At 56.4% G+C, this 13,435-nt stretch overlaps 1 protein-coding gene across 1 annotated transcript; it reads left to right on the top strand.

Annotated features, from left to right (window-relative positions):
- The first annotated feature begins 569 nt into the window (after positions 1-569).
- Positions 570-13,374, top strand: ADAM8 (ADAM metallopeptidase domain 8). Its single transcript, XM_009698158.1, has 18 exons — positions 570-629; positions 4,744-4,820; positions 5,100-5,178; positions 5,286-5,362; positions 7,108-7,294; positions 7,773-7,838; positions 7,942-8,010; positions 8,638-8,807; positions 8,896-8,977; positions 9,704-9,852; positions 10,104-10,281; positions 11,059-11,148; positions 11,871-12,066; positions 12,288-12,387; positions 12,532-12,715; positions 12,815-12,892; positions 13,000-13,084; positions 13,253-13,374. The coding sequence occupies exons 1-18, from the start codon at positions 570-572 to the stop codon at positions 13,372-13,374; spliced, it is 2,049 nt and encodes a 682-aa protein (XP_009696460.1).
- The last annotated feature ends 61 nt before the right edge of the window (positions 13,375-13,435 follow it).

Genomic DNA, 13,435 nt, shown 5'->3' with positions numbered 1-13,435 from the left:
CCACCGGCCCTGTCTAACCCTGGGAGCACGGGCACGGCTGCGATGCGAACTCCCAGTTCAGGGCTCCTAGAGAAGGCGAAGGATTTATCACAGAAATGTCTCTCTTCTGACATAAAAAAAAATGGGAGGATGGGAGGAGGGCTGAGCCAGCCCAGACACAAGCTGTAGCTCCAAAACACAACCCCCCGGCAGCTGCCAGACGCCAAGTCACAAAACTGTGGCAGCAAGACGGGGAGCTGAAAAACCTCCGTCTTTATTTGCATGCCAGCGTCCCAGTATGGTTTTTTCAGCCTTCAAGGGACCTGCTCGCCCTTGGGTGATGCTGAGCACTCTGTGGGCACTGGGGCATGGCGGGGGCTGGAGCATCCCTGGTGTCCATCGGGGAGTTGCGTTCCCAGCAGGTATTTCAGGACTTTTGCTATTTTGGCTCTTTGCTGCACCTTCATGTTGACTGCTTCCATTAGCCTCTGACTTGGCTGTTTCTGGGATTGTCAGCTCAAAACCTTTGATTTTTCCCAGGCGTCACTGCCAGGCTGGAGGAGAAGCTCGCCCATGTTGAGAAGTACGAGATGGTGATGCCGCGCAAGGTGTCGGCACCTCGGGGGAAAAGGGACCTCTCTGCACCATCCGTGAGTAGCGTCGCCTCCCAAATACCGGCTTGGCACCTTGCTGCCTTGCAGGGAGTCCAGGAGGAGGTGTTGCAGTCAGCAGAGACCCTTGGCCTACCGCTGGGCTCGGAGCTGGATTCCCTTGGCCCACCACTGGGTTTGGAGCTGGACCCCATTGACCCACCACTGGGTTTCGAGCTGGAGTTCATTGACCCACCACTGGGTTCGGAGCTGGACTCCCTTGACTCACCACTGGGTTCGGAGTTGGTCTCCCTTGGCCCACAACTGGGTTCGGAGTTGGTCTCCCTTGGCCCACAACTGGGTTCGGAGTTGGTCTCCCTTGGCCCACCACCGGGCTTGGAGCTGGACTCCCTTGGCCCACCACCGGGCTTGGAGCTGGTCTCCCTTGGCCCACCACCGGGCTTGGAGCTGGACTCCCTTGGCCCACAACTGGGCTTGGAGATGGACCCACTTAGCCCTGTGCCAGAAGAATGACCTGGTGCACATTTTCTCCCATTGCTTCAATCCAGAGGTGGAGATCTTGAAGCAGTTGATCAGATCAGCTTTCCTGGACTGTTTGGGGTCAAAATAGGAACTTCCGCTAGCAGGGTGGACTCTCGGAGGTGGGGGGGGCTGCTTTCTCCAGTGCTTTCTTCAGAGACATTACCCAGTGGTGCCACCTCTTGCAGCCTTGCAGTGATCTTGTGACATCTGGTCTTTGCTTAAGGAGGGATTTGCAAAGCCTCGTTGAGCTGTAAGCACTTTTCTTGCTGTGTTTGCTGAAGTTGGGTTGTTGGTTTTTTTTTTTTTGTCCTTTGGGACAAGGAAATAAGAATCAGACAGTTGCAGAAAGCCACATGAAAGAAAGGCAGTGTTATTTTTCTTGGGAAACCTTGTAATTTGGGGGAAGGAATGGGGTTTGACTCAGGAGTTTTGAGTGCTCGGTGTTGACGTCCATAGGATGATGGCCTTGACCTCAAAGATGCTTTCCTCATTGCCTTAAAGTGAAATTCAGCCAATTAGGTGGATTCCTTTTCTAGGACCAAAAAGCACCAACTTTAGCACCTGATCGAGATGGAGGAGCTGGGGACATTTATTTCCTAGTAAATTCATACAGCACGTTCATCCGTGATTCAAACCCTTTCTGATAAACTAGCTTCAAAAACACTCCCTGAAGGCATCTGTTTTCTCTGCTCTAGAAACCTAAACTTGTCCACGAGATAAACATTCCCCAGGCTATTTAGAGACACCATCTGTGCTGGGCGTGCCGGGCGGCTCTGCACCGATCCCCCCGGAAAGGGGAGCTCACCCATCTCAGGGTCCCTCTGCTTTCCACGGCATGGGAGAAGACATCTGCCTTGAGCTGTGAACTTTGGGACAGCCATGGGTGGTGTGGATTTGGTCTTGCATTGGGTGGTCCTTGGACCTCCCAAACTTGCTATGTTGAGATTATGAGGTCTCCTGCCTTTCAAGCCATTTTCCTCTTCATGGACAAAAGTTGGTTTGCTCTCCCAGTAATGTTGGTGGGGAAAAGATTCTCAGCAAGGCTTGACCACCACCAAGCCCCTCTTCAAAGTGGGGATGGGTGTTTTCTGTGCCAGCTCCTCCTGTGGCTTTGCATTAGCAGTCGCTGGCTGGGATGGGCATGGGCCAAGAGCTGATTCCTGGGTCAGAGATGTTGGCACACATGGGGTTGGTCCAGCAGAGCATCTGCCAGGTGAGGGTTGAAGCAGACCAGCTCCCCTCTGGCTTTGCTTAAATCAAAATATTCAGCCCTGCAGACAGGATGGAGACCTGGGTCCTGCAGCACAGAATCTCCTGGGATGCCAGCCTTCCCACAGGCCATGGTCTTCTTGGCAGGGGCATGATAGGACATGTTGCAAACCTGGGTTCTTCATGGAAAGGGATCTGAAAAAAAGCAAGAAGGGCCTTCAAAAAGATTTATAGTTACACGCTCTTGACAGAAGCTGTGACACCTCTCTCGTCCCCACGCTCCAGCATTTCAAAGAGCTGTATTGCAACAGGCGGGTGCGTTCCAGCCCATGTAAGACCTGGTGTTGCAAGCTGCTGGCTTCTCCCCCAGCACAAATTTGCTCGCACATCCCTGCTGATCTCCCCACCACGTCCCAGAGCCAATTGATGCAGAGACAAAGTCCTTTGCCTGGGTAGAGACGGCCAAGCCGCCGCTGGCCCAACCTGGGTCTCTGCAGGAAGTAGCAGGACGTTGTTGTAGAGCGAGTGGTGGGGCTGGATGGAGCGGGAGCAAGGACCGTGGTGGCCCAGTGACCTGCTTTCTTTTCCTCCTCTCTTGTGCTGCAGCTCCTCTGATACACGGCACAGTGCAACGAGCCCCATCCCTACTGTCCTAGAGAGACCAGTCACTTCTTCCCACCCAGGGAAGAAATATCCTGTGCAGGGCTGGGACAGTGGCATCCTGTCCTGATCCTCTGCAAGCTCTCTGAGTGTCTTAAGAAGACCAGCTGGAAGAAATCCCTCCCCTCTGTGTGCTGTGGCCACAGTTCTGCTTTGCTTGCTCAGCACAGTCACGGGGTCAGCAGGGCTGGGGCAGGGCTGAGCTGCCTGCGCTTTCAAAGCCTTCCCATCTGGAGCCCTTGCAAAGCCCATGCTAATAAGGACAGGGATGATTCAGAGAAGTTTTATCAGGACTTTTTTTTTTTTTAAAACTTGCCCTGCGGTTGTCTCCAAGAGATGGTCTCTGACCCACCACTCCTTCCAAGTGCTTTCCTGTCATTTCTTAAGACCTCGTCTGGCTCCAGCGTGGCCAACAATAACAAAGCATCGCTTTGTTGGCAGACGCGGGCTGGGATGGCCACGTCAGGCGGGAGAGGCTGTTCATAAGAGAAGAATTTGCTGGGGACCCATGAGCGTGTTCACACGCCAGCGGTGCACGGGGGCTGCATGGCAGGCTTGTTGCAACCTGCTCAGCATGCGGAGAGGATGTTTCGTGGCCAGTAGCCCATTGCTTCAGATTGGAAATGCAAACTGTATAGAATAGAGGATGACGGAGTGACGGGTAAACGCTCTTACCTGGCCCCACTGGTGCTGAGTCAGCAGGACTTTCCGCTCAGCCCATGCTCCTGCCAGGTTGCAGAATCATCTCCCTGGGAGCACTGAGCTGTCGTACGACAGCAGGTGCTGTCATCCTCCCCGGGGAGAGGCCGCACACCTCATCCAGGAGGAATGCTGGCCCTGCAGGAGACTCTCTGCCTTTTGCTCAACTCTCCACCCCGGGATCCCGTAAGAGCTGAGGACATGCCCTCAGGAGAGGTCCCTGTACTGCGGTGGTGGCTGAGGAGGTCCCTGCTGCCAAGGGTGCAGCCTGATACAGGGTACCACGCAAGGGATCATTGTCTCTCTCAGATGCCCCAGTGGGATGGGACCTCTGAAGGTCTGTGGCCCAACCTCTGCAGGTGGAGATCACAAGATATCCCAGAGGGAAACATTTCTTCTGGAGGGACATCTCCATCCTGGGGGCTCAGCTGGGCTGAGCCATGGCCACCCTGACTCAGCCATAGTGACTGGACGTTGGACTTGAGGTCCTGTCCACCAGCGCTAGAGTAACGCTCGGGGGATCTGGCACATGGTGGTTCTAAAATCTACTCTCAGTAGCAGATGAGAACCAAGAGAAGGCTATTCTCTAACCATCATGTTGCATGTTAGATCAGTCAGCGATAAGGAAGTCTGCTGATGAGAGCCATTGGGCCAGGGATCTTTGTGGTTCAGCTGTGAGTAAGTGCTGAACTCAGTTCCCAAAAAAGGAGCTCTGTGACTGATGAGTAGGAAACCTCAGTTTCTGGCACGGCCATGTGTCAGACACGGGAAACCAGACTTTGCTGACTCTGTTTCATTGCTGGTGACCTATTCTTTATCTCAGGATGTGCCTGGAATTTGCGTTACTGCCCACATACTTGCTTTCTTCTCTTCTGATTTCCCCTGTCTTTGCTGGATGCCTCCGGGGTGAGCAGCCAGGCTCCCTGTACCACAGCTGCCTCCCAGCAGGGTGCATGCAGACCACATCCTCTTTCTGGGTGGGATGGGGGCCAAGAGGTCCTCTCTTCTGTAGTTCTTTCTCCTGGTGACGGTGGATCTGCGATGTTGTCTATCTTTCATGCAGAGCATCTACCCGGACCGCGTCCTCTACAGTGTCCGTGCCGAAGGCAGGGACTACCTCCTGCAGCTGGAGAAGAACAAGTGAGTGTGGGTGGGCACAGTGGGATGGCTAGGGAGAGGCTTGCTTCCTACCCTTGCCGTGAACATCAGTTCTCCATGGTCTGGTGTCACTGCACTGGCAATCTAAGCCTTCAGCCCAGACCCTCGCTAGCAAAATATTGCATTTTTGTCCCTCCTTGCCAAACCCACCTAGGGAAGTCATTGGCCCACCATTCCCAATCTGATGAACCTCATCCCCAAAGCTTTCCATCCTCTCCCCAAAACCCGGGTCACTGCTGACACCCCTTCCCCATCCTGCAGGGATCTGCTGGGGCAGCACTACACCGAGACGCACTACTCGGCCAACGGCACGGAGATCACAGAGAAGCCGGACGTTCAGGTACTGGGCTGGCTCCGGGGAGAGCAGTTTTCCCGCTCCTGCGGGGTCTTGCCATGCTGACAGCTGGCGCAGGCCCCCTTTACACCTGTCCTCTCTCTCGGTGGCAGGATCACTGCTTTTATCAGGGCCAGGTGCGAGGACACGCTGACTCAGCAGTGAGCATCAGCACCTGCGGTGGGCTCAGGTAGGACCTCTGACTCCCCCAGGGCACTGCGGTGGCCAGAGAGCAGCGTGGAGCTTGGCCTTGGTTCATGCCACGGCGCTGCTCCTGACGGGCACGGTGCCACGTAACGGTGAGCCAGTGTGACCAAGCCCCAGCTAGCCAGAGCTGTACTGAGGGAGCGAGAGCTCAGCTTTCCCCCGAGGAAGAGAAGACGACATCTCTTTTCCTGCTGGCGGTGGGAGTGCTGACCGCCTTGGCTCAGTGCCCAGCAGGAAAGGCGCTCAGTGTTTTGCAGCTAAGCCTGCTGGTTTGAGGGGGCTGACTCATGGCACGGGATGAAACTGGAAACTTGAACATGACAGGAGGGCCAGGCAGGAGTGCCCTCCCCGGGCAGTAAGGCACAGCTTGTCCTGGATCCATCCTCTCTTCCCAGGACAGACCAGACCAAACTTGCCCCGAGCGCTGCAACCAGCGGCACAAAGGTGTGCTCGTGGTGATGCACCAGCTTGCAGGCAGCTGGCATCTCCTCCGAGCCATGCCGAGCTCCTAGAGCTGATGGCCAAATGCCTTTCCAAAAGAAAAGGACGGCGTATGGTGAATCAGGCCAGCTGTGTCTTCCTCTACCCATCAGCTGCTGGATGTGCTGAGTCTCATTCCTCAAAAGGTGCCATGGGGCTACCTTCATTTAATGGCAGAAAGCATCCTTGCAGAGTAACCCAAGCCATCAGGTCCATGCAAGGTTGCTCAGTTTGCCATGGAAGAATCCTATTCCGCTCTTTTAAGATCCCCTGGCAGGCAGACATTGCAAGAGAGTAAGCTAGAGAGGAAGGGGTCCCTCACGGGGGGGATGTGTGAAGAGGATGGGTGGTCCCTGGAGCACCCAGGGACCTGCAAACACCCATTTGCAGGAGAAACACCTGCTGGAACTGCGTGGCAGCTGCCTCCTCACTTTGAGAGCAGGGGTTGTGGCTGTGGAGACCTTGGCTTGCACAGCTTGAGCATCCATGGGACACTTGATGTCCTTGTATAGTAGGAGTTCAAGATGTGCTAGGGCAGGACAGGAGACAAGGATGATACGGACAGGGCACATGGGACACCTTACAGAAAGCATCCTGAGCTGCTCAGCAAGGATCCTGTCTTAAACCTGGCCTGGCAGTGCCGGACAGTTCTTGCTGAACCCTGGGACATTTCTGCTGCCCAAAGCACAGGATACCCCCCTTGCTACCAGCCACGGATGCCGTGCCACGGTTTGCTCCCTCCCAGTCCAGCAGCCAGTTTCCAGCCTCCCAGCCACCTTTTGTTCAGCTGGTGCTTCTGCAGCCTCCAAAAGCAATTGCTGTGGACGTGTTTCTGATTGCTCCCCATCTCCTGGCATGCCCTAGGTCACCTCCATCCTGCAGCACCTCCTTGATGTGCTCCTGGGCCAGGCAAGGTTGCAGGGAAGAGGTATCCAGTCCCTCGCATTGCTGTGAACTCGTGCACCCTGTATCTCTGCACAGCGGTGTGGGTCTTCATGCAGTACCCAAGGGCTGCTTGGGACTTTGCATTGATGTGGTTTCGTGCACAGGGCCAGAAGGACCTGAATGTCACATCCCACTGGTGGCCTGTAGCTCATCCTGTGGGAACCATGAAGGGGTAGGGTGGTTTCCTCTCTGGGATTTGGCAGTTCTATTTTGTAGCACAGGCACTTGCAGGTGTGTGTGTAGGGTCTGTCCGTGTCTTGCTGGACTTGTCCCCAGTCTGATGCCCACCCTTTCTCTTGGCAGTGGGTTTTTCCGGGTGAATGAGACCACCTTCCTGATGGAGCCCCTGGAAGAGAGTGTGGTTGGCCGGCACGCAGTCTACAGAGCAGCTCACTTGCGGGGGAAGCGCGGCACGTGCCAAGAGTCCGGTGCCACCCTGGAATATGACCACCAACCGAAAATTCCTGCAGCCATGAAGCTCTACCGCTGGGTTAAGGATTGCACTGCTTCTCCTTCCTATAGCTGAGTTTGCAAGAGCCTAGGTCCTGTGAAGGCCAGGAGAGGAGTGGGGCCATACCGCATCTCTTGGAGATGCTCCTCTCCCACACGTTGTTGGTTGGTTATCCAAACACGGGTTTCTCCCAGTGGCCTAGCTCCTGGTGGGAACAAGTCCTCAGATCCTGTACCATTAGTAGGAGCATCCTCCACCCCATGAGCTCCGTGATACCTGCAGAGCCTATCTCATGCCTTATCCCAGTAGCAGGCTTGGGTTTTTCCTTGTATGTTGGAAGATGTCTGAAACACCCAGCAAAGTAACATCAGAAAGCAAAGCTAGAAGACCTGCTAGCCTTGAATAACATTGGAAGATGCCCCAGGATCCAACACATCCCACAGGAGGGTCAACTGCAGGGCTCAGCAAGCTGCAGGGCTGAGCCCCTCTTTGCACTCACTTTCCTCTTCCCTTCCAGAAATCAGCTCCGTTACACAAAGATCCCCGATATGTGGAGCTGGTCCTGGTTGTGGACAATGCGGAGGTAAGCAGGGTCGGGGGTGAGCTGGTGCCTGCATTTTTGCTTTAATCCACTGCAGCAAAGAGGTCAAAACCAGCCTGGAAATCTCTCTCTGTCCTTCCCACAGTTCAGAAAACACAAGGACTTGCGCACAGTGCAGAACCGCATGAAGGAAATCGTGAACCACGTTGACAAGGTGAGTCCAGGGGTCTGGATCTGTCCTCGTGGCTCCCGCACGTGCCCTGCAGTGAATGTGGTGGAGGAGAGATTGGCATGGGTAGGGTGATGGACTTGGAACTGATCTCAAGATGGGCTGCTGCAGGGTGACCAAATCCCTTGGCCAACGGGGTGTGCAAATTGCCCATGACAAGCAGCTCAGCCCAGGGTCCTCAGGAGCATGGGATGGCTGCCTCCCAGCTCTCTCCTAAGGGAATGGGGGAGAAATTTCTTCTCATAACTCCTGGGAACATGTCCCGCGGTCACTCTCAAGCTGGAGCAGGTGCTAACGAGGGGAGGGTGATGGATGCAGTGCACCAAGGTGGGGTTTCTGCTTGCCTTGCTTCAGCCTCACTTTTTGTCAGCAGCGTGGAAGCAGCATCCCAGCCTTCACCGGCCAAGAGGGACCCCAGAGATCATGGGGTAAACCCTGTCTACGTGGTCACCCCAGCTTGTGTTATTTATTGAGGGGGTGACAGAGCTGATTGATATTGCACAATGAGGAGGGGTCCTGGGCTTGGTTGTGGTTCCCTAGGGGAGGTGGGACCTTCCCTCTACTCGTGCAGCTCAAATCCAAGCATTCCCTCTGGACTGTCTCCCACCCCAGCTTTATCAGCCTCTCCGCCTGCGGATAGCCTTGATTGGCTTGGAGGTGTGGAGCCACAAGGACAAAATCTTGGTCAGTCCCAACCCAGAGGTAACGCTGGACAACTTCCTCCACTGGCGGGAGGCAGAGCTGCTGCGGAGGAAGCCACACGACAATGCCCAGCTGATCACGTAAGGACGGGGGGCCACCACCTCACCATCCTTGCAAGCCCTGCTGCTGCCCAGACCACATGGCCACGGTGGTATCTCAATCCCACAGGGGCATAGACTTCCACGGCACGACTGTAGGGCTCGCCAAGAAGCTTGTGATGTGCACCAGGGACTCGGGCGGTGTCAACCAGGTGGGTCCCACTGCCCGGGCATGTACCAGGAGAGCAGCAGCAGCCCCACCCTCTGCGCTCCTTCCATTGTATTTTCCAGAGTGGGTCTCTCCTCCACCGATCTGGTCTCTCCTCCACTGGTCGGGTCTCTCCTCCACTGGTCTCCAGCTTTCCCCTTCCACAGCCTTAGGACTGGATCTGGTCCCTGGCATCTCTGACCCTTGAGTGACCCAGAGAAGTGTCGGGATTGCAGGGGAAGGGTAGCTGTGGAAACCCAGCTGGGTGCCTGTGGAGGGGCTCTGATATACCTGAGCCCTCAAGAGCCTCCCAGAGCAGCTCCATGGACACAAGGCTTCTACTACCACCTGTCAGGTGGCTGGGACTTGGTTTGCAATTGCTCCTCAGCCATCCTGGCTGTGCTCCTCATCTCTCCCCAGGGAGGGCATCCTTTGCTGGGGCGGGAACAATCGGTCATGGGACCTGCGGCTGCCCAGAACCACCACAAAGCATCGTTTCAGGGTAGCTGCTATATCTAAGCTCACTTACACCCCTGAGCCCAGTCTGGAGGTCTTCAGGGGCCATGGGACCAAGTCTAGTTTTTGTCTTCTTTTACCTCAGCATGGCAGCATTAGGGAACGAATTGCAGACAGGAGCGAGACCTGGCACTGAGCGGTTGAGAAGCCCAAGTGGGCCCCGTGGAGATGCTGTGTGGAGCGTTTGAACCACACTGCAATTCTTGTCCCACAGGACCACAGCATGAATCCTATCGGTGCTGCGTCCACCATGGCCCATGAGATGGGGCACAACCTGGGGATGTCTCATGATGAAGATGTTGCTGGCTGCCGCTGTCCTATCCCCAAAACTGATGGAGGATGTGTCATGGCAGCGAGTGTTGGGTGAGTGAAGGAGAACAGGGAGTATCCTTGGGCAGCAAATTTTTCAAGATGTCGTCTAGCACAGCCCTGATGGGGTGAAGCCCATGAGATGGTCAGGTCTAGGTGGACACTTCACTTGAAGCTGCATTTCAAAGGTCTGTTGATGCCTTTGAGTCTGTTGGTGGCCCTCCAGCTTCTCCCTGGGCTGGTGGGTGCGAGGGCCCTCGGGCTCCCATCTCTGCTCATGACTGCCTGTTTTTGTGCCCCTTCAGCTTGGTTTACCCCAAGCTCTTCAGCCGCTGCAGCGAGCAGGACATGTGGCAATTCCTCGGGGACCCCAGGAACAGATGCATGCTGAACGTCCCCAGGGCGGATGAGCTGTACGGGGGGCCGGTGTGCGGGAACCAGTTTGTGGAGCGGGGAGAGCAGTGTGACTGCGGCACGCCAGAGGTAGGGACACCCTCTGAGAGCCCGGGAAGGAGGGTGGGCAGCAGGGACCTGGGACCTGTCATTCAGACTCGGAAAAGGCTGTGCAAGCCTCTTCGCTGGACATGGTGCTTTGCAAGACTCATCTTCCTCATGTTCCTGATGCTTCTGCTGAAAAATAACTTGGATGCATGCCCCCCGCTTCATGTAGCTGGCTGTAATTTTTTTGCAGGAGCGTGCCTGGGAAAGATGGACATCCCCCCCAGCATATCCTCCAAAGAAGTGATCCAAGGAGGGGGGGGATCATGGCATGTTGTCCTTTCAAGACCCATGCTCAGATTTTCCTCATCTCTCATGGGCAATTACTGCATCGCAGGGGGGGAAATTTGAGACAAATGGCAAGGTGATGTCTGTAGGATAAATCCCTGTGTCACAGCCCTGCTCTGGGACCTGAAGGGATGCTCCCCCCCCCAATGCAGAAAGCACAGAGATCCTCCTGTTTTCTCCTTCTTGGAGATGCGCAAATGGTGCTATCAGAGAGCAGGGGCCCAGGTCAGGCCCCATCTTCTGAAAAAAATCTCTTCTGGTCCTTTGGTTTGGTGTCGGTAATGGGGATAAAGGGGTAGCAGGAACGGTTCACACCTGGCATGATGCTGTGGGTTTTGCCCCATGGTTCAGACCATGGTCACTAAGCTGCCATTGGCACCTGCTGACAGGGCAACTGGGTCCCCCCCCCAGAAAGGAAGGAAAGGATCTTTCAGGGGGCTTTCCGGAGGGTTTCAGTCCCTCCTTGTCTCGCAGGAGTGCTCCAACCGCTGCTGCAATGCCACCACTTGCCAGCTGAGAGAGGGAGCTGAGTGTGCCCGGGGGGACTGCTGCCAGGATTGCAAGGTACTGCCACCGGTGGGTGGACCAGTTTGGCAGGGAAGGGAGCTGACGGGTGTACAGTCCTACCCCGGACTCCTCCGGAGCTTCCCGGTAGGGGCAAGGTGTGTCCGTAGCCCACTGGAGAGCCTGAAGGACATCTGTAGCAGCCTGCCCAGAGCCAGATGCTTTGGGTGGGAATCATGCTTTCACTACATGGGCAGTCAGCATCTCGGGTCGGAAGCAGTTGGGAAGGCGAAGCAGCCTCTGTTTCTGGCATTCGGGAGCCCAGGTCCCCTGGCTCTGTTAGGTTAGGACAGGATGAAAGGTGCTGAAGAGCTGGGCAATGTTCAGAAGAGATCAGTGTGGCCCATTCCTGATTCGGGAAACCAACTTGCCTCTTCTGCTCCATTTGTCCAAGAGAAAGTCAAGAGTTATATGGTTCCTGTACAGAGGCATAAAGAAATGCCTTGATGTGAAGAGACGGGGCTGGAAGAGGACTCTCGGGGCAAGTCCAGATTAAAAGCAAAGCACAAGGTTTTGCTTGCAGGCAGAGACTTAGTCATGGGAAAACCCAGTCTGAGGCCTGATGGTGTTTCCGTCCTCCTGTGCAGTAGCTCAGTCAATATAAAACATCTTTGTGCCAGGGAGATGTTTCAAAGACCAGGGTGCTGCTGAGCTGTGGTGCCCGCATGGATCCGGGGATGTGAGAGCATCGAGGTGGTGCTGACATCTCCTTTTATACACAGGTTAAGGCTGCCGGTGTGCTCTGCCGGGCCAGCAAGAATGACTGCGACCTGCCCGAGCGCTGCACTGGCCTCAGCGCTGAGTGCCCGGAGGACGTCTTCCAGGAAAACGGCATCTCCTGCCAGAACGGCGATGGATACTGCTACAACGGGGCCTGTCCCTCGCACGGCGAGCAGTGCCGCGCGCTCTGGGGCACAGGTAGAGGCTCCCCCACCCTGCCCACCCTCCTTGCCGCACGTGCCGGCTGATGTGCCTGGAGCCCTGGCTCCTCAGGCCAGAGCATTGCTTGGCTGTGGTCCCCTCCTGCATCCCTAGCTGGGGTGCTATGGCTGCTGACCCTAAAGCATGGCCACTGGTGGTAGTGCCGCTGGTTTGTTGTGGGCTCTGGCTTCACGTGACCCTTTCCGTGTGTCCCGCAGAGGCCCAGGTGGCTCCCGATGTCTGCTTTAAGCACAACAGTGAGCAACATCTTCACCTGCACTGCCTCACTGAGTATGGGAAGCGGCCTTGCAGCCCCAAGTAAGGGGATCGGGAGGGGTGTGGGGTGGTCTCTGTGTCTGGTGACAGCGCCACGGGGCCTAGCGAAGCTCCCCAGTCCCCTGCCAGCCCTCCCCAGTCCCGTTCCAGCCCTGTCGCTGGTGTTCATGGCTGCTTCTTGTGCAGGGATGTGAAGTGCGGCACACTGCTGTGCCTGAGTGACAACGCCAGTCCCGTCCTCGGTGGTGGCTCCTACTCCCTCTTCTTCGGCCGCTTCAAGTGCAAGGCGGTCATTGCCAGCAACGACGCCAATGAGGTGGTGGCCAAGCTCAGGCTGGTGCCCACTGGTGCCAAGTGCGGAGAGGAGATGGTGAGCGTGCTGGTTGCTGTGCTGGGGTGGCGGGGGCAGGGGGTGACCATTGGCCAAAGGGACCCTGGGCAGCCTCAGAGCCCCTCTGTCTACTCCTAGGTCTGCTATGCTGGGCGCTGCCAGAACCTCCTGGTCTACGGCAACAAGAACTGCTCGGCCAAGTGCAACAACCATGGGGTACGCTCTGGAATCGTCCTCTCCCAGAACAGGCGTGGGGCCCAGGCAGCGGTCCTGGTCCCTGTGGTGTGTCCACCACCCTGATGCTTTTTCCACCTTCATCTCAGGTGTGCAACCACAAGCGGGAGTGTCACTGCGAGCCAGGCTGGGCAGCACCCTACTGCGAGCAGGAGATTTCAGGGATAGCGACAGGTACGGCTCCTCCTGTGCGTGGCTGGCATCGCCTCCCTCAGCCCGATGCGTGTGCTGGGGAGTGAGCCTGGGGAGGGGGTTGGCACCCTGCCGCGGTGCCAGTTCCATCCCCCCAGGACCTTCCCCAGCATGGGAGTGCCGGTCCTGACACTGCTCGGGTCTCCACAGAGAGCAGCAGCGTGATCTTGGCGGTCATGCCGGCCGTGCTGGCCATGTTGGCACTCGCCGGCATAGTGGTCACCAGTGTGCTCCTCAGAGGCAGTGGGATGAAGCGCTTCCAGAAAGGGTAACTTCCCTCTCCTCTGCTGAGCCACGGTCGTACAGGCTGAGCTTGACAGGTGCCCGGAGCAG

Source organism: Cariama cristata, unplaced genomic scaffold (assembly GCF_000690535.1).
Source record: "Cariama cristata isolate BGI_N322 unplaced genomic scaffold, ASM69053v1 scaffold9824, whole genome shotgun sequence".
NCBI classification, from domain to species: domain Eukaryota; kingdom Metazoa; phylum Chordata; class Aves; order Cariamiformes; family Cariamidae; genus Cariama; species Cariama cristata.
The sequence above is the reverse complement of the archived record's forward strand: the minus strand, read 5'-3'. Positions and strand labels throughout refer to the sequence as shown.